The 17527-nt window shown below is 43.0% G+C and overlaps 1 protein-coding gene across 2 annotated transcripts in view; it reads right to left on the reverse strand.

The window, feature by feature from the left end:
- The window catches only part of ZNF804B (zinc finger protein 804B), a 244300-nt gene extending 232960 nt beyond the window's left edge, over positions 1-11340 (reverse strand). Inside the window, exon 1 of one of the 2 annotated variants that reach the window (XM_052802721.1) lies at positions 10600-11340. In XM_052802721.1, the coding sequence (XP_052658681.1) occupies positions 10600-10752 (153 nt within the window). In that variant the 5' untranslated portion in view covers positions 10753-11340. The remainder of the gene's footprint in view (positions 1-10599) is intronic. The other variant, XM_052802729.1, reaches the window with a different exon arrangement.
- Positions 11341-17527: the final 6187 nt, after the last annotated feature.

Consider the following 17527-nt stretch of genomic DNA (forward strand, 5'->3'; position numbering starts at 1 on the left):
AAATACTTTTTTTGAATCATAATTTTATTCTTCAGACAGTGTTTGGCAAAAGCTTGGGATAAGCAACCATATTTGGGTAGAGGGAAAAGGCATTCAAGGTCTTTATTACTTAAGTTTACAGATGAACTCCAAATTTAAAAAGAAAAGCATTGAAAACTATTTTTCTACTGTAATATTTCTAAGTGTACATGCCTAACAAGCTTCATTTGCTATAGCTTAAAGGGTGAGTCTTCAAGAACAGACAGTGGAAACAAAACATTTTTGCTGTGCATTTTAAGCACGTTTCTCTGCCTTTGGTTTTATAGCCTGTGAAGATTACGCAGGCTCTGTTAAGTCATTCTGTAAACTTGTTTAAACCCCTTTCAAGGAAACAAATTTTTTAACGTCTTCCAATTTGCTGTTTATACTGATCCCTACTGATGAAAGTTGTCATGTAGGCAAATCAACATAAACATTTAAAGGCTGATCCCATAACCCACAGATATCAATTCAATCACCTACAAAGTCAGTGATTCATTAAGGTGAAAAATAATATTATGAATAGATACCCAGACTAGTAGACAGCTGTCAAAAAAGAAACTAAAAAAAACCCCTAAACAGCCTAGATTTATTTGCTCTCTTTTCCTTTCTCCATTTCTCCATGGCATATGGATATAACCCTCTATTTCAGCCATCACATCTGCTTTATATAATAAAAAGCCCAATGCTGTCAATACTCTTTTTTTTTTAAACTTCACAGAATGAAAACTCGTTCCCCAATAATACGAAGAGAGCTCTAAAAATGTGCTGCACAGATTTATTAACCTAGCCAAAATGAAAGGCGTATCTTTCTCCACCAAGTGTTATCATTTTCAAATAAGACATGTCTTCTAGGGAATAAATTTAAAGACCATTTTTTGTTTATGTTGAGGGGAGGGTTAACTTCTAAGATAAATAACCACAATGTTGCATCTGTATTTTTTGAAGTTTAACTTCTAAAATACACTTATTATAATGCTAAGCAATAAAACACATATATTGTACAGTATATACCTAATAAAAACTCCTGTTCCACATGGCATACAATACACTATGGTGATAAACAGGTCTTCAGCAGCAAGAAATGAACAAAATATAAAACCAGCAAGTTTACATATTCAACACTTATTTCAATGTCATTTTTTTATAGGATACGAACACAACGTCTGCATCAAAGAGCACACATCTGTGATTTTTCTATTGATTATTAGTAACCACAAAAATTTATCACTCACTCCCAGAAACAGAACTTTTTAAAAGTGCTGTTTATTTTGTGAGTAAATCACTGTCTCCAACATTGCTCAGCCTTCCTTACATTGCCTCTTTGCCACACTGAATAGCCAAGGATATATTTATCATTCCAATGAAAATTTGAAATCTTTGTATATAGTACCAACCTAATCTTTCTTCATTTGGCTCACTAAACTATTTTTTCTCATAGTGCTTTCTTTAAAGTGAAGTAAGTGTATACTGAAACACTGAAGAAGGGAAATGTTAGTGTCCATTCATGTAGATGCATACAACATAATAACCCTGGACTTCTATCAAGGAAGAGCAGTAGTACAGCTTTATAAGGACTGCAGTTAACCATTCAGACAGCTAGGAGAAGCTGCATATGTATACAGTGACATTTATGGGATGTGTATTTATTATTTGGTACTCACAAACTACTTGCATACACATCACATTGTGAGCTTTTGTCTTTTGCTCTACAGGCACCTACACGACTGTGCTTTTTAATTTAGTTTTCTAAACAAGTTCTCAGTAGTTATGTGGCAATTTCTAATCTGGTGCTCATCAGACCAGGCAGCTACTCCCTGTGTTGAGATGATGGGTATGCCTCTCGGCTGCTGTTTGGCACAGACCTGTGGCCATGCAGGTTGTGGCCATCCTGGATATTCTGTCCTACACCATAATGCCTTCCAGCACAGTGGAGGAGGCAGAGCAGCATCTGGAAGTAAGCAGTGTCTTTCCCGCAGAGAAATCCTTATTATTATCCAGTCCACTGATCGCTTGCCTTAGCCAGCATTTGGACCACAACATTCACCAAGAAACCGATGCGAGGATCACTGCAGATTCTTTCCCCGTCAACCTGTAATGTGTCACCAGAAGCTTCTTGTAATCCCAGACAATGGCACAAGAACAGGCTCAAAATACCAGGATTTGAACTTGGTTTTCCAGGGTCTGACATAGGGTGGCATGAATATACAGCTTTTGTTTCTTCTTAGATGCCCCACTCTCCCCCCCCAAAAAAATCAGTGGTCAGAGCTTTTCACACCTCACAGAAAGTCATACTTACACTGAAGATGTAACGATTAGTTCAAAAAAATGAAGATTAGTATAGACAAATAATTTGTACTGATCACTTCTGAAACCCACAAAAAACTACCAAAATTAGAATTTTAAAAATCTGAATATGAAAACTTTTCTTTGAAAATGAAAAATACATAAAACAGCTTAATAACTATAAGATATTACACTTCTAGCAGAAATCTGATCATAGTACTTGTACAGATTTCATTTGTAATTTTAACCCCCAAATCCCATTTACCGAATATTTTGCTATCAGAGGATGTATTTTAGGAAGTTCTGTCCTTACACTTTCCGATCTGGTTTCACAAGCCTTCCTAACATGTTACAATCTAAGTTGGAAATGGAGGCTGCAGATTTACAGCCGATTACAACTGCGAATTTTCTCAACAACATCAAATACATCTCTCCAGTTCAGTCTGAGCAGAATATAGATAGAATATTTCTGTTGACACAAATGCACTAAATCTGTTTTAGAATGTGTTCCAGGGAAAACATCAATTGAAAAATTGATATCAACTACAGTTGATTAATGTATGAATTGTTTCAGAGCTGCATGCAATCTCCCAGCAATAGTTCTATTTCTTTGCTTGAACCAGCTTGCCAATTATCATTATGCATAACTATGAAACTGGGACAAAATTTTGATGATGATGTTTACATCTTATACAGTATGCACATAAATTTAGTCTAATATAAAAAAAACAAAAAGCTGTCATTAAAGTGTCTTACAACTGGGTACAGAACAATACGTTCTGAGCAGTGAAGTGCATTTTCAGGCATGTGTACATACTCCATGACAAATCTTGTTACTCATGCGCAGTAGTTGATTGTACAAGACAAGCAGTGATATGTGCCCACATAAAATACAGAAATGCAGGAGTGAACTCTGTATATCTAGCTCTAATATTACAGTAGCTGCCTCTGGTGTCACCTATGCAGATTATCATCATAAATCAAGTAATTTTAATACTGTTCATTCAGAGTTTTGAAGGTTCAAAGGCTAATAGCAGAGCTGGTTGAATCTTGAAAAAACAGTGTTTGCAACTGCTGAAGTGAATGCTAAAAAGCTCTTTTAAAGTATCTTCTTATTGCTATTAGGAAATGTTTGCATGCATGGACTTCTGCATGCACATATGTTCGCAAAATGACTGTTTTTCCCCAGTGAAGACCGCTTAATTCCTTGGAGGGACAAACTGGATTTTAACGGTACTGCACGTTAGGTTGGGAATTCTGGTTCCTGCAGGCCCATGTATGCATCTGTACTTCTCTTTGACATTGACTTGACCCTGTAATAAACTTAATTTGACCTTTTAAATAAATTATCCCTGATCCGTGATTATTTTTTTTTTAGTGTTGTAAGTGTAAAAAACTTTCACAGTAAGATCTTATCTCTTGAGCTCTAAAAGAAGGATTACAGCTTCTGCTGTGTGTTGTAACAAATGTGATGCACTGTCTTCCAGAGTGAAGACCTTGAGGGCATCATGGAAGATATGTCCGTATTAGAAGCCATGCTTATACAGGTGGATAGACACATAAAGCAGTAAAACTAAATCTCTTGCAGTGTACCACAGTGGCATTTTAAAATAACAGTATTTCAGCAGGCAGATAAAAATATTTTGAATTTCTGTTTTTAATACAGAAAAGTCAACATTTTCCTCAAGGGAATATTTTTCCACACTATTCTTAATACACCTCACAGATTTCCTAATACAAGTGAGAAAAATGACATTTTCAGGTGATGATGACTTAAGTCTTCGAAAATAATCAATTGAGAGGTAATAAAAAGACTTAACAAAGGTTCTTCGTGTTAAATGCCAAAAAAACCCCAGCCCCAAACCAAAAAAGCCTCAAGCCTCGTAGCCAAAGGCTATACAGTCCATCAGGGAAACCCAAGTAGGAAAAAAATGCCTACACTCTAGCCAGTCTTTAAAAGCTTTCTTTTCCTTCTCCATTTAGCAACCTTTGCAGGGAGCTCTTGCAAATCCTTTTTGGCAGGGAATAAGTAGCTTCAGATTATGAGATTTTTTTGACCACGGTTTTTATGTAAGGAATCTAATCTCGAATGAAAGTATTTGCATAAACAAAGCCACTCACTTTATTTAGTCATTAAGTGGTCAAAACAAAACGTTCATTTAGCAGGAGGAATGAGCTGGAGCATCCTCCCCAGGACAGCCAGGCGAGCACTTACCATGGACAGCACGTGTGGGCAGGAGTCCAGTAAGCAGGGCAGGAACAGACAGAGGAACAGCCTTTAATGCTTAGAGCCTGGTTAACAGCTCAACCCACTATCCGAGGGAGCACCTGTTTCAAAAACACTAGGTCTCTACATCCGTTTTCAAACTTGTACACAGTGCAGAATAAAAAAAAAACCCTAAACTGCTACGCTCTGGGTGAGTAAAATGCATATGAAATGAAAGAGAGAATGCAAATGGATGTAACAGCAATAACTCTGGAAGTAATGGACAAACAAGCATCGCCACATGTAAAATAAGAGAGAAATGGATCTGGTTTTAAGAATTCCATTGAGGGAGCAATAAAAATATTAGGATGCTGGAAAGGCACTGTCAAACATAAAGCACCTGTTTAACATCACTGCTAATTGTGGGTGAAGGAAATGGCCCCAGCAGAAATTGGTTGAAGATGATTAAATTTAATTGTAATGCTATATACAAAGTGCTACCCACTGACTGAAACAAAGTATGCTCAAAAGTGGTACATACCACAAAACCAGGTTTAATACAAGGCATGAGCAGCAAGGCTACATGTGGCTAAAATGACATTCATATTTTCTGAAAGTTCTTTCCGTCTCTCGCGTGTTGCAGAAATGCACAGAAAGCACAATAATAGGAACCACAAAATCAGGAAATAAGTCGCCGCAAGGTTGAGTGTGGGCTGCAGGGATGCTCAGATCCTCCAGCACGGTGGATGCATTAGGGTTGGTAGGAAACACACTGAGCCCACTCTGAGACACGAAGTGCCAGGAATTGATGAGATCAGAAATAGTTAAGCAGGAGTGCCTTCCCTTAGTTTGGGTAAGGCAGGTACCTCTGTAAGCCAGCTCCACGCTTTCAGCAGAGCGTGCAGGATCCCCCCTGGCAGGTGGCCACTTCTGCTGGAGGCAGCTGCCAGAGACTTTTGGCACAGAAGAGTGAAAGTACCACTTTCCATTTTCTTTCCTATTTCTCCCTCTTTTTCTTTCCACATTCTTTTGTTAGTACAGTTGAGGTTTTTTCCCCCTTTTCTTTCATAGAAACTACCCAAACTAGATTATTTATTGGAGCTGCTGGTTCATTATTGGTCCCTTTATACTACATTTCTTACCTGAAATATTATTTCCCATGCATTTTCTCTGGTACTGCCTAGAGCATACCCTTCCTCTCCACTTTCAGTGCTGCTGAGGGTGAAGACACAGTGCTGAGGGATGACTTGGTTATGATCAGAAACTCATGAGTTATCTGGTCTTCCAGCTAATCACCCAGATATACAGTGGATACTCCTTTTAACCTGCTGCCACCTAGACCACATTTCACATGACACACATTCACCATGTCCATTCACCATGTCTAGCTTTAAATTGCTTTCTCACAACTGTGCTTGGCATACATCTCTCCTCACTGGTGGCAAACACAAAAATGTGGCAGACTCGGTTGTGCTAGCATTTCCCCATTAGCCTCAGGCAGATGGAGAAAGCTGCTGGTGCCACGGCCCTCCTGTTCTCTATGTATGGTCCCTCTGTCCTCAAACATGCTTAAATTTTCTAAGAAGTTTTCAAGTGCCCAGTGTTGTTATCTGCTACAGAGAGTAACAAGGTGCTACTCCATCCTGGTTACAGTTATTTTAGTGCTGGAACAGCATGCTTGTGGCTCAGTATCAACTAAACAGTCATTATTTCCAAGTACCTGCAATGTACTTATTTAGAACTACTGGAGCCTCTGGACATGGGGTGAGAGCTGTGCTTTTTAAAAGGTAGCTCTGTATAATAGAGAAGGATTTCTGACTCCCCACCCCCCAAAGAAATTAGGCAAGCACTGAGTGCAAGGGAGCAGCTGTTTGACAGCCTTATTAGAAAACAGCTTAGAGAAGTACGTGAAAAATAGTGTATTCAGCTGAAGCTGCAGAGAACAACCAAAGAAAAATAATTAGCCAAGTCAGAAATTGGCTAAGGCACTGGGTCTTCTGAGTCTTCTATTTCCTTCAAAATACAAAGGGATCTTTAAATAACAAGTGGTAAACGAGACTTTGTTTATGTCTCACCTTAAAAAGCCGCAAGCAGAACAGTGTACCCTAATAACATCCTTGGCTCAGAAATGATTCAGAAGCAAGGGGGCCATCTGCTGAATTCCCAGTACCATTTTCTGCTGTATCCTGGAAGATTCTCTTTGAAAGTTTCACAGCTGAGTCCTTTTCAGTGCCAGCTTTGCTAGGCCTGTGAGGTGTGGCAGTAAACCTCTGAGCAGGTTTGGCTGCAGGTGAATATTACAGTGTATCTATCATGACTGCAAAACCTAAAACCAGTACACTGATCAATGTAATCTATTCAGGACTCAAAAATCCTGTAGACAGTATCATCATTCTGAAGTATATGTAATATCTCTGTATCATAATGCATTTCATTAAATAGAAATTTTCAGAGGCAGAAAACTTGCTCGTAATACATTCATGAACATAACTTTCCAGATAAAATAAAAAACCTTAAAGCACAGAGTCAGGTCTCTAAAATAAGCAGCTTCCTTTTTCGGCTAACTGTCCTTTATCCTCAGTAATGTTGTCACTGTGCTTAAACTCAGCATTCTCTTCCTCGTCGACATCTATCATACCACCATTGATACCTGATTCACTGGTGACTGCTTCTAATTCCACTCTTTCTGAATTCATTACCACCAACTTCAGATCCCAGCTTCAGAGCATTCATAGCCAGTCCCTTTTTCAACATGTGAAAGTGGGCAAAGGAAAGGCAGAATTTTAAAAAAGGTATTATGACAATGTCACCACACATCCACATGCACAAATGAAGTGCATTATCTTTGCAGTCCTCCATCTCTTGTTCCTCTTAGTACTGCTACAGCTAAAGGTCTTTCTGCACACCAGGAGGAAGGACCAGAATTGTTTCTGACACAATAATAGCAAAGTATGCTAAATAAATACTACAGAAACATCCAGACTGAAAAATCCTTGTTCATATAGCCATGAAATTTGATAAAGGTATTTAAAATATTCACCACTGTTCTCATTTCTTAAAGCATAGCCTTAAGTCTACTGACATTTCATGGTCTGTTAATACAGAACACTTTAAATATAGAAAGGTACATGTTATCTATTAAAGACTATGTAGACTTGTGCGTACGATAGCTCATGGTATACAAATATAAGGTTGTTTAAAGGTGCAAACTATAAAATCAAATCTTCAAGGCTGCTCCCAGGTTCAGCATTTTAAAAATGACTGCAAGACATAACCTGTATCTTTCAAAGTTAGAATCAGGAAGTATTAAATACAAGCACAGCACAGGGAATACAAATAAATGACACTTGCTTAAGACTTCCTTCTTAAGTACAAGAAGTGATCCCAAGTTTAACTCATACTCATAGCTTACTGAAAATACAAATAGTTGGAGGGTTTGTTTGTACGGGGGGGGGGGGGGGCGGTGTTCATGCTTAAAACAGTTTTACTACCTCAGTCAATACTAAATCTCAGCATGCAGGACTCCTGCTTCCATAATGCAAAAATATATCTAGGTGTTGTTTGCTGTTCACTGTTCCCAACTTCATACACACTGATGAGCAAGAAAGATATGGTCTGGAAAGTTGTAGGTTTGTAGGCACATGCAGCTTACTCTAGAGAATCACTGCTTTCAGTATTTAATAGCAAACTATTATCTACTTTGCTTACTAAGCATCCCTTATTTTTCTCCTAAAATCTGGACTCTCATAAGAAAATATGAAAATAGCATATATAAGCAGCAGTAAATGCTAAATATCAAACACATAAAAGAGTTCTAGAGCTACAATTACCCAGCATTAATAAAACATTAATTTATATGTACCTTTTTTTCCCATGAGCTGCCCACCACTCCCTCGCCACACGACTTAGCTTATCACCTCAAAAGCCTGACTAGCTTCAAAGAGTGGCCACTAAAAAAAGCAAAAGAAAATAAAGAAAAATAAAGAAATGTGTGTGGAGAAGTGAAAGCTTTCCCTCAAGAAATCAGAATGAAAGCTAAGGATTGCTAAAATTCAGTCCTTTCTATAGAAATAGTCCCAAACCGTGTAAAGCATCCCAACTCCTGGTCTTGTCAACCTCAGAAGCAGGAGGTTCTATCTTAGAGAAAAGCAGTATAAAGTGCTCTTGCTACTTGTTTCACACTCTGGAAAGCTCACGTGAAAGAATATTTCTATGTAGTGAAAGCAGCCTGAGGTTATTTTCAACTTTGTAATTTTTTTTTACCTTGTCCACTAAACCCTAGATAGTTGGCTTCAGACTAAGATGCTTCAATTTAAAGCAAAATCCTTTTTTCTTTTTTTAAAAAAGAATACAACTTTAAGCAATAAGAAACATCAATACAATTACTTGTTGGTCTTTTTCTCTGATATTTGCATTTAAACAGAAATTACTCCCAGCTGGTAGCAGAACTATGTTAAAAATGATGATTTGTTAATGGAGACAGACAATTACATTTATTTCATGAGGTATTTAGACTGAGCGGAGTGGTGTGCATACTCACTAGGTAGCTAGAAAGAAAGGGAAAGAAGTTGGAAAGCAAAGGATTTGGAGCATAACACTATTTGGAGGGTAATATCTTCCGATACCTCTGATACTCCTCAACTTGAAGATCAGTTGTTAAACTTCTACTAAATACAAAGTATTTACAGTGAAGCTTCTTCCCACTTTAGATCTCTGAGGTCTTTTCCTTTTTATCTCTATAATTTTGTACAGGAATCTCAGTTAAAGTCGCCTGCATTTCAGGAGGTTCCACACACAAGGCTGGATCAGCTCCACGGGTCAGAGAACACAAACACAGCTCAGCCAACGTCTGACTGATGATTCCTACAGCGCAGTTGTGTTACGCTGCACACGAGAGATACAGCAGTACAAGGGAAGAACCTGTAGGTGCTGTATCAGAGTGCCGGCGTACGACACAGGAGGGATTTGGGAAGTAGAATGAAATACTTGTCCCCTTCCGTCATGGAAAGTCAAGCAACAGAAAGCGGAGACTCTGGCGTCGCAAGCAGTTTCCCAGAGGCGTTTGGGGTGCAGGTGCGTTACGGGGCACACCCCGGCACTGCCGAAGCCGGAGGGAGTCCCACCGCTGGGATCAAGGTGCCCCTGGTAGCTGCGCAAGTCCAGCACGGAGGGTGGGGGGTCCCTACCCCTCAGCATTTCACATACGGAGACCCGCCACACTGACAGGGAAACATCAGCCGCGACCGCGGAGGCGTTTGCGATACTGCTACCACCATCGATAGCCGGGGGAGAGGCTGCGACGCTCCGCCGCCGCCTGGGCGCCCTTCCCGGGGCGGCCCCCCCCCCCCCCCCCCGGGCACCCCGCTTCCCTCCGCTCCGGCGGCCGCAGGGGCCCGGCGGCGGCCCGCCCGCAGCCTGACACCCGCTCGCCCCTGCCAAACGCCTTTAGCGACTCACAGAGACCGTCTGCGGGAGCTCGACGGGTCTCTGGTCGCCGCAGGACCTCCCCAAACTTCACGCGTGTTCTGCCCCCATGTCGGTCTCGACAGGTAGTTCGCACCACGCCGCAGCCCAAACGCGCGAGTTCCTTTTTTTTCCAGCCGAAAACCGGCGGTCGGTCGCTCCCCCTCCTCCGCAGCGTCAGAACCTTGGACAAAGTACTAAACCGCGACACCTGGAGCCGACACCGCGCCTTCCCCTCTAGCAGCCTCCAACTTCCCCGCGGAGCGCCAGAAATTAGCCTTGCCGCCGGCGTGAGCCCGCGACGCGGTCCGCGGAGAACAGCAGCCCAACAGCAGCCCCCCTGCCCCGCGGCGGAGAGCCGGCACCGCCTCCCCAGCCCCGTCCCCTCGGCCCCACGCAGGCGGCCGCCGGCGGAGAAACTTTTCCGAGTCGCCCGGCGAGGCAGCACCCACGCCGCCCGCCCCTCAGAGCGGGACCAAGCCGGCGCCCACGCGCCGCGCGCCCGGCGGGCCAACGCCGCCCCCCCGCCGGCCGGGCCGCGCCGCGCCGAGCCGCGCCGCGCCGGCCGCCCCGCTGCGTGGGCACCCACGGCCCCGCGCGCACCCGTCCGCCCGCACCGCTCCTACCGTGCGGGGGGCAAGTGAGGGAGGGAGCGAGGAGGTGGCAGTTACCGGCGAGCGAGCGCCCTTCTTGCAGAGCGGTCCCCTGAAGACGCCTTTGATGCCGCGGTAGTGCCCGTTGCTGAGGTGCCGGGAGCTGATGACCAGGTAGCACGCCATGCGGGCCCCCCGGGCGGGCGAGCGGGGGGAGCGCCCCAGCCCGGCGGGCGGCGGGGGGGAAGGCAGGCCGGCTCCTCCTCGGCGGCGGCGGCGGCGGCGGCGGCGGTGCTACCCCCGCCGGAGCAGAAGCCCGCATGAAGGAGCGGGCGGAACCGCAGCAGCGATCTCCCCCCTCCCGTCTCATCCAGCGCCCGGGTTAGGGCTGCCAGCAGCAGGATGCACTGAAGGCGGCAGCAGCGGCGGCAGCCAGAGCACATCTGAGGGAGCGCGGAGGCCAGTCCGCATGCTGCTCCGCGGGTAGGAGACGGGCCCGGGAAGAAGAAGGGCAGAGCGCAACTTGCACAGTCCGCCGCTGCTACGGCCCCGTCCCTCCCTCCCTCCTCCTCCTCAGACCAGGCCACCGGCAGCCGACATCCGGAGGGGAGTTGCTCGGCGGCAGCTCGAGCGGCGGCTGCTTCTCATGGCTCTTCCCTCCGCCGGGCTGGGTGGTGGATGCAGCCGGCCTCCGCGGAGATCCCTCGCCGACCCAGTCCTCCCGTGCCGCCGCTGCAGTCGGCGCCCCGCCTCGCCTCACCTCCGCCGGCGGAGGGGGGGGGGGGGGCGGTGCGTGGTGCGAGGGGGGGCGGAGGAGGGGTAGGGCCGGAGCGGGGGCGGCAGCCGGCCGGGGGCGAGGGGGGGGGGGCGGCGAGTGGGAGGACGTTGCCCCCTCGCCGCTCTGGGGAGGGGAGCGGGCCGCGACCGGCAGCCCCGGGCGGAGCGGGCCGGGGAAGCGGGGAAGGCGGCGTGGCGCGCTGGCCGCCCTCCTCCTCCTCTTCGCCCAACTTTCCCGCCCTCGATGGCGGGGAGGGAACGTCCCTTCTCTGCCTGCCTCTGGCTCTCCTCTCCCACCTCTCCCCCGCATGCCCCCCCACTCCGCCGTCCCGCAGGCTGTCCCCCGGCAGGGGCTGCGGCCCTTCCCCGCCCTCAGGGGTGCGGAGCGGGGCGGGGAACAGCCTCCCGCGGCCGTGCCGGGGGTGTGAGCGGGCACCGTCCCCCCCCGCAGGCAGCCGCGGTATCGGGTTAACGGGAAACATCGCCGCTCCGTTTCCCGCTGCGGGCTGGAAGCGCAAATTCGCCCAGGACGGCGGCGAGGGAGGCGAGGGCTGCGCGCAGCTGCCCAGGCTGCCTGCACACCCCCCAGCTTGTGACTGTGCTTGTCTCGATCGTCCCCCCCCGAAAGCTCGTGAATTTAGGTGTGTGGTGTCACTCACGACCTAAATGATTGACATAGAGCGGCGGGTGTGAAATTCTTCCACCACTAAATAGCAGAAACAGGTTGCTCTTGTCCCCTTCTGCAAGAGACAGGCGGGATGTACCTCGGGCCCGCCTGTGCACACTCAGCTTCTTTTCATCAGGTCACAAGTATTGTCTCTGCTCCGCCACTTACAAAGTCGATACAAATAAATGAATAAATCACACAGCCTTAGTAGTCATCTGCAGATCATTCATTTCTTCGAAGCAGATCACTTCAAAGTGTAGATGAGAATTATTTCAGATTTTTCATTTAATCCTGTAAAAGCCTGTGTTTTCAGACATTTAGTGAGTGAAACTGATAAACCACACTCATTCTGATTTTAGCCTCTCCAGAGCTATCTTTCTATGAACGTAATGTAAATAAAAAGAAAATCTCACACAAGCCACTGAACTGTATAGATAAATAGGTCACCACAAATTAAATGGCATCTTTTTGGCTGTATATGTAAAATAGTGTTGTACAGTCTTAGCATGTAATGTTTCACATACAATACAAAATTTGATTATATGTGTGTACATGTACATATATACAAATGGTCAAATCTATTATTATGTATTTTATTAATAAATACATAATGTTATAAAGAAAACAAAATGCATCTCAACTGGGAATAACCAAAGCTGGAAGTAACATATTAAGAACATCCTTATGTTAACCACAATACAGCATTTTGCAACGTAAAAAACTGTGGGGTGGGGGTCAAATTCTCTCTGGCAATGCAATGAACTTTCCAAAACTTTGCTTCTCTGTGATTGCAGCTGTTGTTTCTCAGAACAGAAAGAGAATTTACATCTCATCTCAATGCCTTGCATAGAGGTCTCAGTTCCTTTTCTGTTGTGAAGAGACATGGAAAGTCCTTTGCTCCACAGAGCTGATGATGTTCTATTACAGCCCAGGGGAGGGGATACAGAAGACCCACACCACATGCATACAATGGAGATGAGCGTTTGTGTGCTGCAGCTATGTGGACAGACTGGCCAGTCACGTGTCACCTGCAGAGGAGCTTCAGCACAAGCTGAAACTGTGCAAGAGCTTCACTGTAGACTAAGGGACAGTACTTTCCTCCTTAAACTTATAGAGTCTTCCACAGATCATTTACTAGGGTTGTATGAAAGGGAAATTATTTGCCCCAGAGTAGACTGCACAGTACTCATTTTATCCTGCTGAGAAGGATGATGTGCTCAATTGACCCTGCTGTGAAAAGTAGAAGTCATTTTAGGCTCACTTCACTTTGCAAACTCAGGGGAATAGTTACTATGACCACCAATCTAATTTATAAACAATCTGTAGGACGCAAGCCTGAGAAAATGAGATTAAGAGTTGTCAAATGGAACGATTAGATATTAATTATAGCACTCCCTGAACATTCCCCCAAGTCTCTGGAGATACGGCACCTTCTTCTCTTTCATCACAGGTCATGTAGAAATATGAGCCTTAACTATTAGCAGTTTCATCTGGGTCCAATCCTTCACTACCTTAGAACTCATAAAGTAATTTTCAGCTGAGCACAGTGGATGTAAAATACTACCTTTCAGAACATTCTGCTTTCTTTGCAGAAGTGTTAGTGACTTTTCAAGATGCAAGGCAGTGGAGAAGCAGGTCAGCTGTCACTAAGAGATGATGATTAGAATAATGAAATGTTCTCCAGCTCATCTATCCTCTCAGTTTACACAGTTTTTTATCATTAACAAAGATTACTTAACATTTATTACCCCCCCCCCAAAAAAAAGTCTGTAAGCATTTTGTAATTATTCATTGTAGGGATTGTCCTCATTGCGCAATGTAGTGTCAAATTGAAATACCCAGCCTAGCTCTAAAGCTGCTAGTTCTGACCTAAATATACTCTGAAAATCAGGCAGCAGAGAACCATATTAATGCAGTCATATTACTTTTAATGGTTGAGCTAATTCCTATGCTTCTTTGTGGCATTAGACAATACAGTATAGACATACCCTTAAAACCTTGTCTACACGGTGAATTTTATTTGAATTGTAATTCAAGTATTGCTCCTAATATGAGTGCCACCTGCACACAAAGTGCATTATACTGATATTCTCTGCTGTAGAGGTAAAAAATACAGTTAGCATGATTCACCGGCTGCTAACATAACTGTTCCTGTGTGGATACAGGTTAGATAGGTTCAAGGGCCCCAGTCCTAAAATGTTTTCCACAATCCCCTTACTGGGCTTAGAAAGAACAAAGACATCCTTCCCCATGTCTCCAGACATGAGAAATTCAAAGAGTGCAAAGAATCTGCCAGTACTACACCTCTAGAAATTTTACTTTAGCAATCAAACAAGAACAGAGGGTGTGTAGACACACAGCTTGATACTGTTTCACAGCCCGGTTATTCTCACTTGAGCTAGTTTAACATGAGGTGTTTTCCAACGCAGAAGAACCCAAGTGAACAAACCCTACAGTAAGAACATACTCTAATACTGACGTGATTTTTACAAGCAGTCTTCCTCACGGTACTGAGTGAGTGAGTGAGTGTCATCAACATCCTGGCAAGACAATTCAGGTATAAAAACACACAATAAGGTTCCTGACTTATAACAGAAATGTCTTAGTGTAGCTTTACAGTATATGTTATCTTCAGACATAAGGGAGATTTTAAAGCTGTAAATCAAGTCTTGGCAATATATGTAGATCTTTGGATTACAACTGCTTAAACTACATATTCATCCATACTCAGTTCCTCTAACCCATCCAGCCAGCCTCTAACTCCTCTCCTTTCTAGTGATCCATAACTACAGCTGATTCCTCAGGGTTCACATGAAAAGTGAACTCCTGCTCCACTGAAACTAATGACAGTTTTTGAGGTCAGCAGAATCAGAGTTTCTCTAGAAACTTTCATGTTCATGTATGGTAACAAACTCTTACAGAAGCCTGGAACATACTACTACATACTATTACATTAGTTGTCCTATTGTTCTACCTAGAGACATTATCTAATATCCCCAAAAGATACCTAATTCTTTGTAAATTAGAACAATATATTAGAAACAGTCAACATTTCAGTAGGCCACGTGAATAAATTTTAGCCTGAATGTTTGATTTGTTTTTCTCAGTGCAGCATATAATTGGGGGAACATTTTGTAAAGTTTGATTCTTATTTAGAGTTCCTGGTGAATGTAAAAATACAAGGTGAGCTGGCCTGCGTAAAGCTGCTTTGTTTTGCTTTCAGTAAAATAGCAACTTCAAATCTCTGCTCTTTGTTTCCTGAATCTTAAAAGACATCAATTACATTTTTTTCCTGAAGTAAGTATTAGTGAAAGCTTCATTATATCTGTCTTTATTTCATTAATTAATTTAGAATATTTTAGTCCTTCCCTATTTTATTCCATTTGAAGTAAACATAATACTGCTTATCCAAACACTTTTAATCCCAGGCTGACTCTTTATCTAAATAGTAGTTACATTCCTCTTGTGAATCACTTATGTAAGCAGCTTTCTATTACCCAAAACTTGAATCTGTCAAGGTTTATACACTTGAAGCATTGATGGCTAAGTTATTCTAATCTCTAGTCCATGCAGAATCAATGACACCATTTTACTTTGGATGGAGCTTTTTGGAATGTCTAAGTGCTGAACAATCACTTTACAGTCTACAGCTTGCTATTAATTGTGTAGCCAGCAAATACAGCAGTCTTTATGATGATCAAACCAAAGTTTGTGTGTGTATACATCAGTGAAGAGTGGTAAATCATGCCCTACTTATAGGCTCATGCTCCACTGGTTTTAAGAAAGTCATACAGTTGAACAAGAATCTCATTCAAATAATTCATCCTTACATTAACTTTTCTTTGATATATCTCTTGTGTGACATTCAGCAACCTCTCTGCATTACTTTATCACTAAAAAAAAAAGACAATATAATGTTTCCTTCGGAGCTATTGTGAGAATTACTCAATAGTGTAACCACAGTCATAAAGGGGGATGCTAAGTATTACTAGGTGATATCAGGGAAGACTGCTCATTTCACAATCAGTTCAAAATATGCAAGAAATCTATTATTTTGAGAAGGCTGCTGGGCATGCCATTCATTTAAATTAATAGGTCAGTAATACAAATAGGACCTTAATCCTGTATTAACAAGACCTCAATATTTCCAGAGTATGTGTCTAATGTTGTAAAGATATCTTCCATTTTCTATTCAGAAATAATATTCATTGGTTTCTTCTTATTGTTAGCTATATTCTTTACCTAAATTAGGATGGACATAGAAAGAATAATGGCAAGTAGCCACTGATATGAACATTATATAGCAGAGCTCCAATTCTGTTTTAGTAGCAAATCCTTTTTTTCAGGAAGATGATATATGAAAGAAATGAAGGCGTAGCAGTGTTTTCATACACTTGCCAATTTATTATGTTTGCATAAATATTTAATACATCAATCTCTTTCTAAAGGAAGAATACGGTTTGCATTTCAAGTCTTGTAGTTTTCTTACTGCTAAGTCCCACCAAAACTTTAATTACTTGCTGGACATCCACAGGAGAGGTGATTCACATTTTTCATTGCTCATTCGTGGTCATCAGGCTGATCTCCTGGGGTTGGCACTGCATGTGCTGGTGGCCTTAATATCTAAAAGGTGAGTAAAGTTATTGCATTTTATTATTAGGGACCAGAACTGAATATTAACTGGAGAACAGCTATTTTTAAATTACTTTAAAAGAATGTAAAGAGATGGAAAATATTTCTTAAGCTCTCCATAGATAGCCATGATATCCACAGATAGCCAGAGAGGCTGTCAGTGTATGTTTCAGCCACAGATACATCAATTTGAACAACCAACATAACCACAGCTGTCAATCCCTTTTCCCACTCATACTCATTTGTTTCAAGGAGTGCTCCAAGGACAACCACAATGAAGCAGCCTAGGAACAGGAGAGGACTCCCATTGCAAAGGAATGATGAAGGCAACTTCTGTCATGTAGATTTTTCCATTGGCAGAGTAAGGCATCTTCCTCTCTCTTGTATTATCTGCAGTGATAGTTTATCTCATGCTGTCTCAAGGAACATACTTACGTGCTTGCACTAGCTGTGTGCTAATACAGACAACACCTTCCATAGACAATCATAGACTTCAACAATGACTTCCACAGACAATTTCATCTTGGCAAGTTAGTATTACCCTTTTTGTCTTGCACTAGCATTGCCATAAGGCACCCGTAGACTGTCAGGACTTATATGTTATTCTTCAATATCTGGCTACATCTTCAGCCTTTGAAGCTTATTAATTGGCATCAGATCATGTACAGTTTACAAAGGACTCTCAAGTCACGTTTGTCAGAGAAGGAGTCATGTTACTTTTTACAAAGTGAATGAGAATTCAGCTTGGGAAAAGAGAGGGTTGAGGGGGAATGCTTGAGATGTCACTCAAGTTGGATAAAGATCACTGACCTGGGAACTCTATACATTGTGGCCATAAGAAGGAAGTGACAAGTAACTACAGATAGTTTCTATATGGAGAGAGCC

This window comes from Harpia harpyja, chromosome 1 (assembly GCF_026419915.1).
Source record: "Harpia harpyja isolate bHarHar1 chromosome 1, bHarHar1 primary haplotype, whole genome shotgun sequence".
NCBI lineage: Eukaryota > Metazoa > Chordata > Aves > Accipitriformes > Accipitridae > Harpia > Harpia harpyja.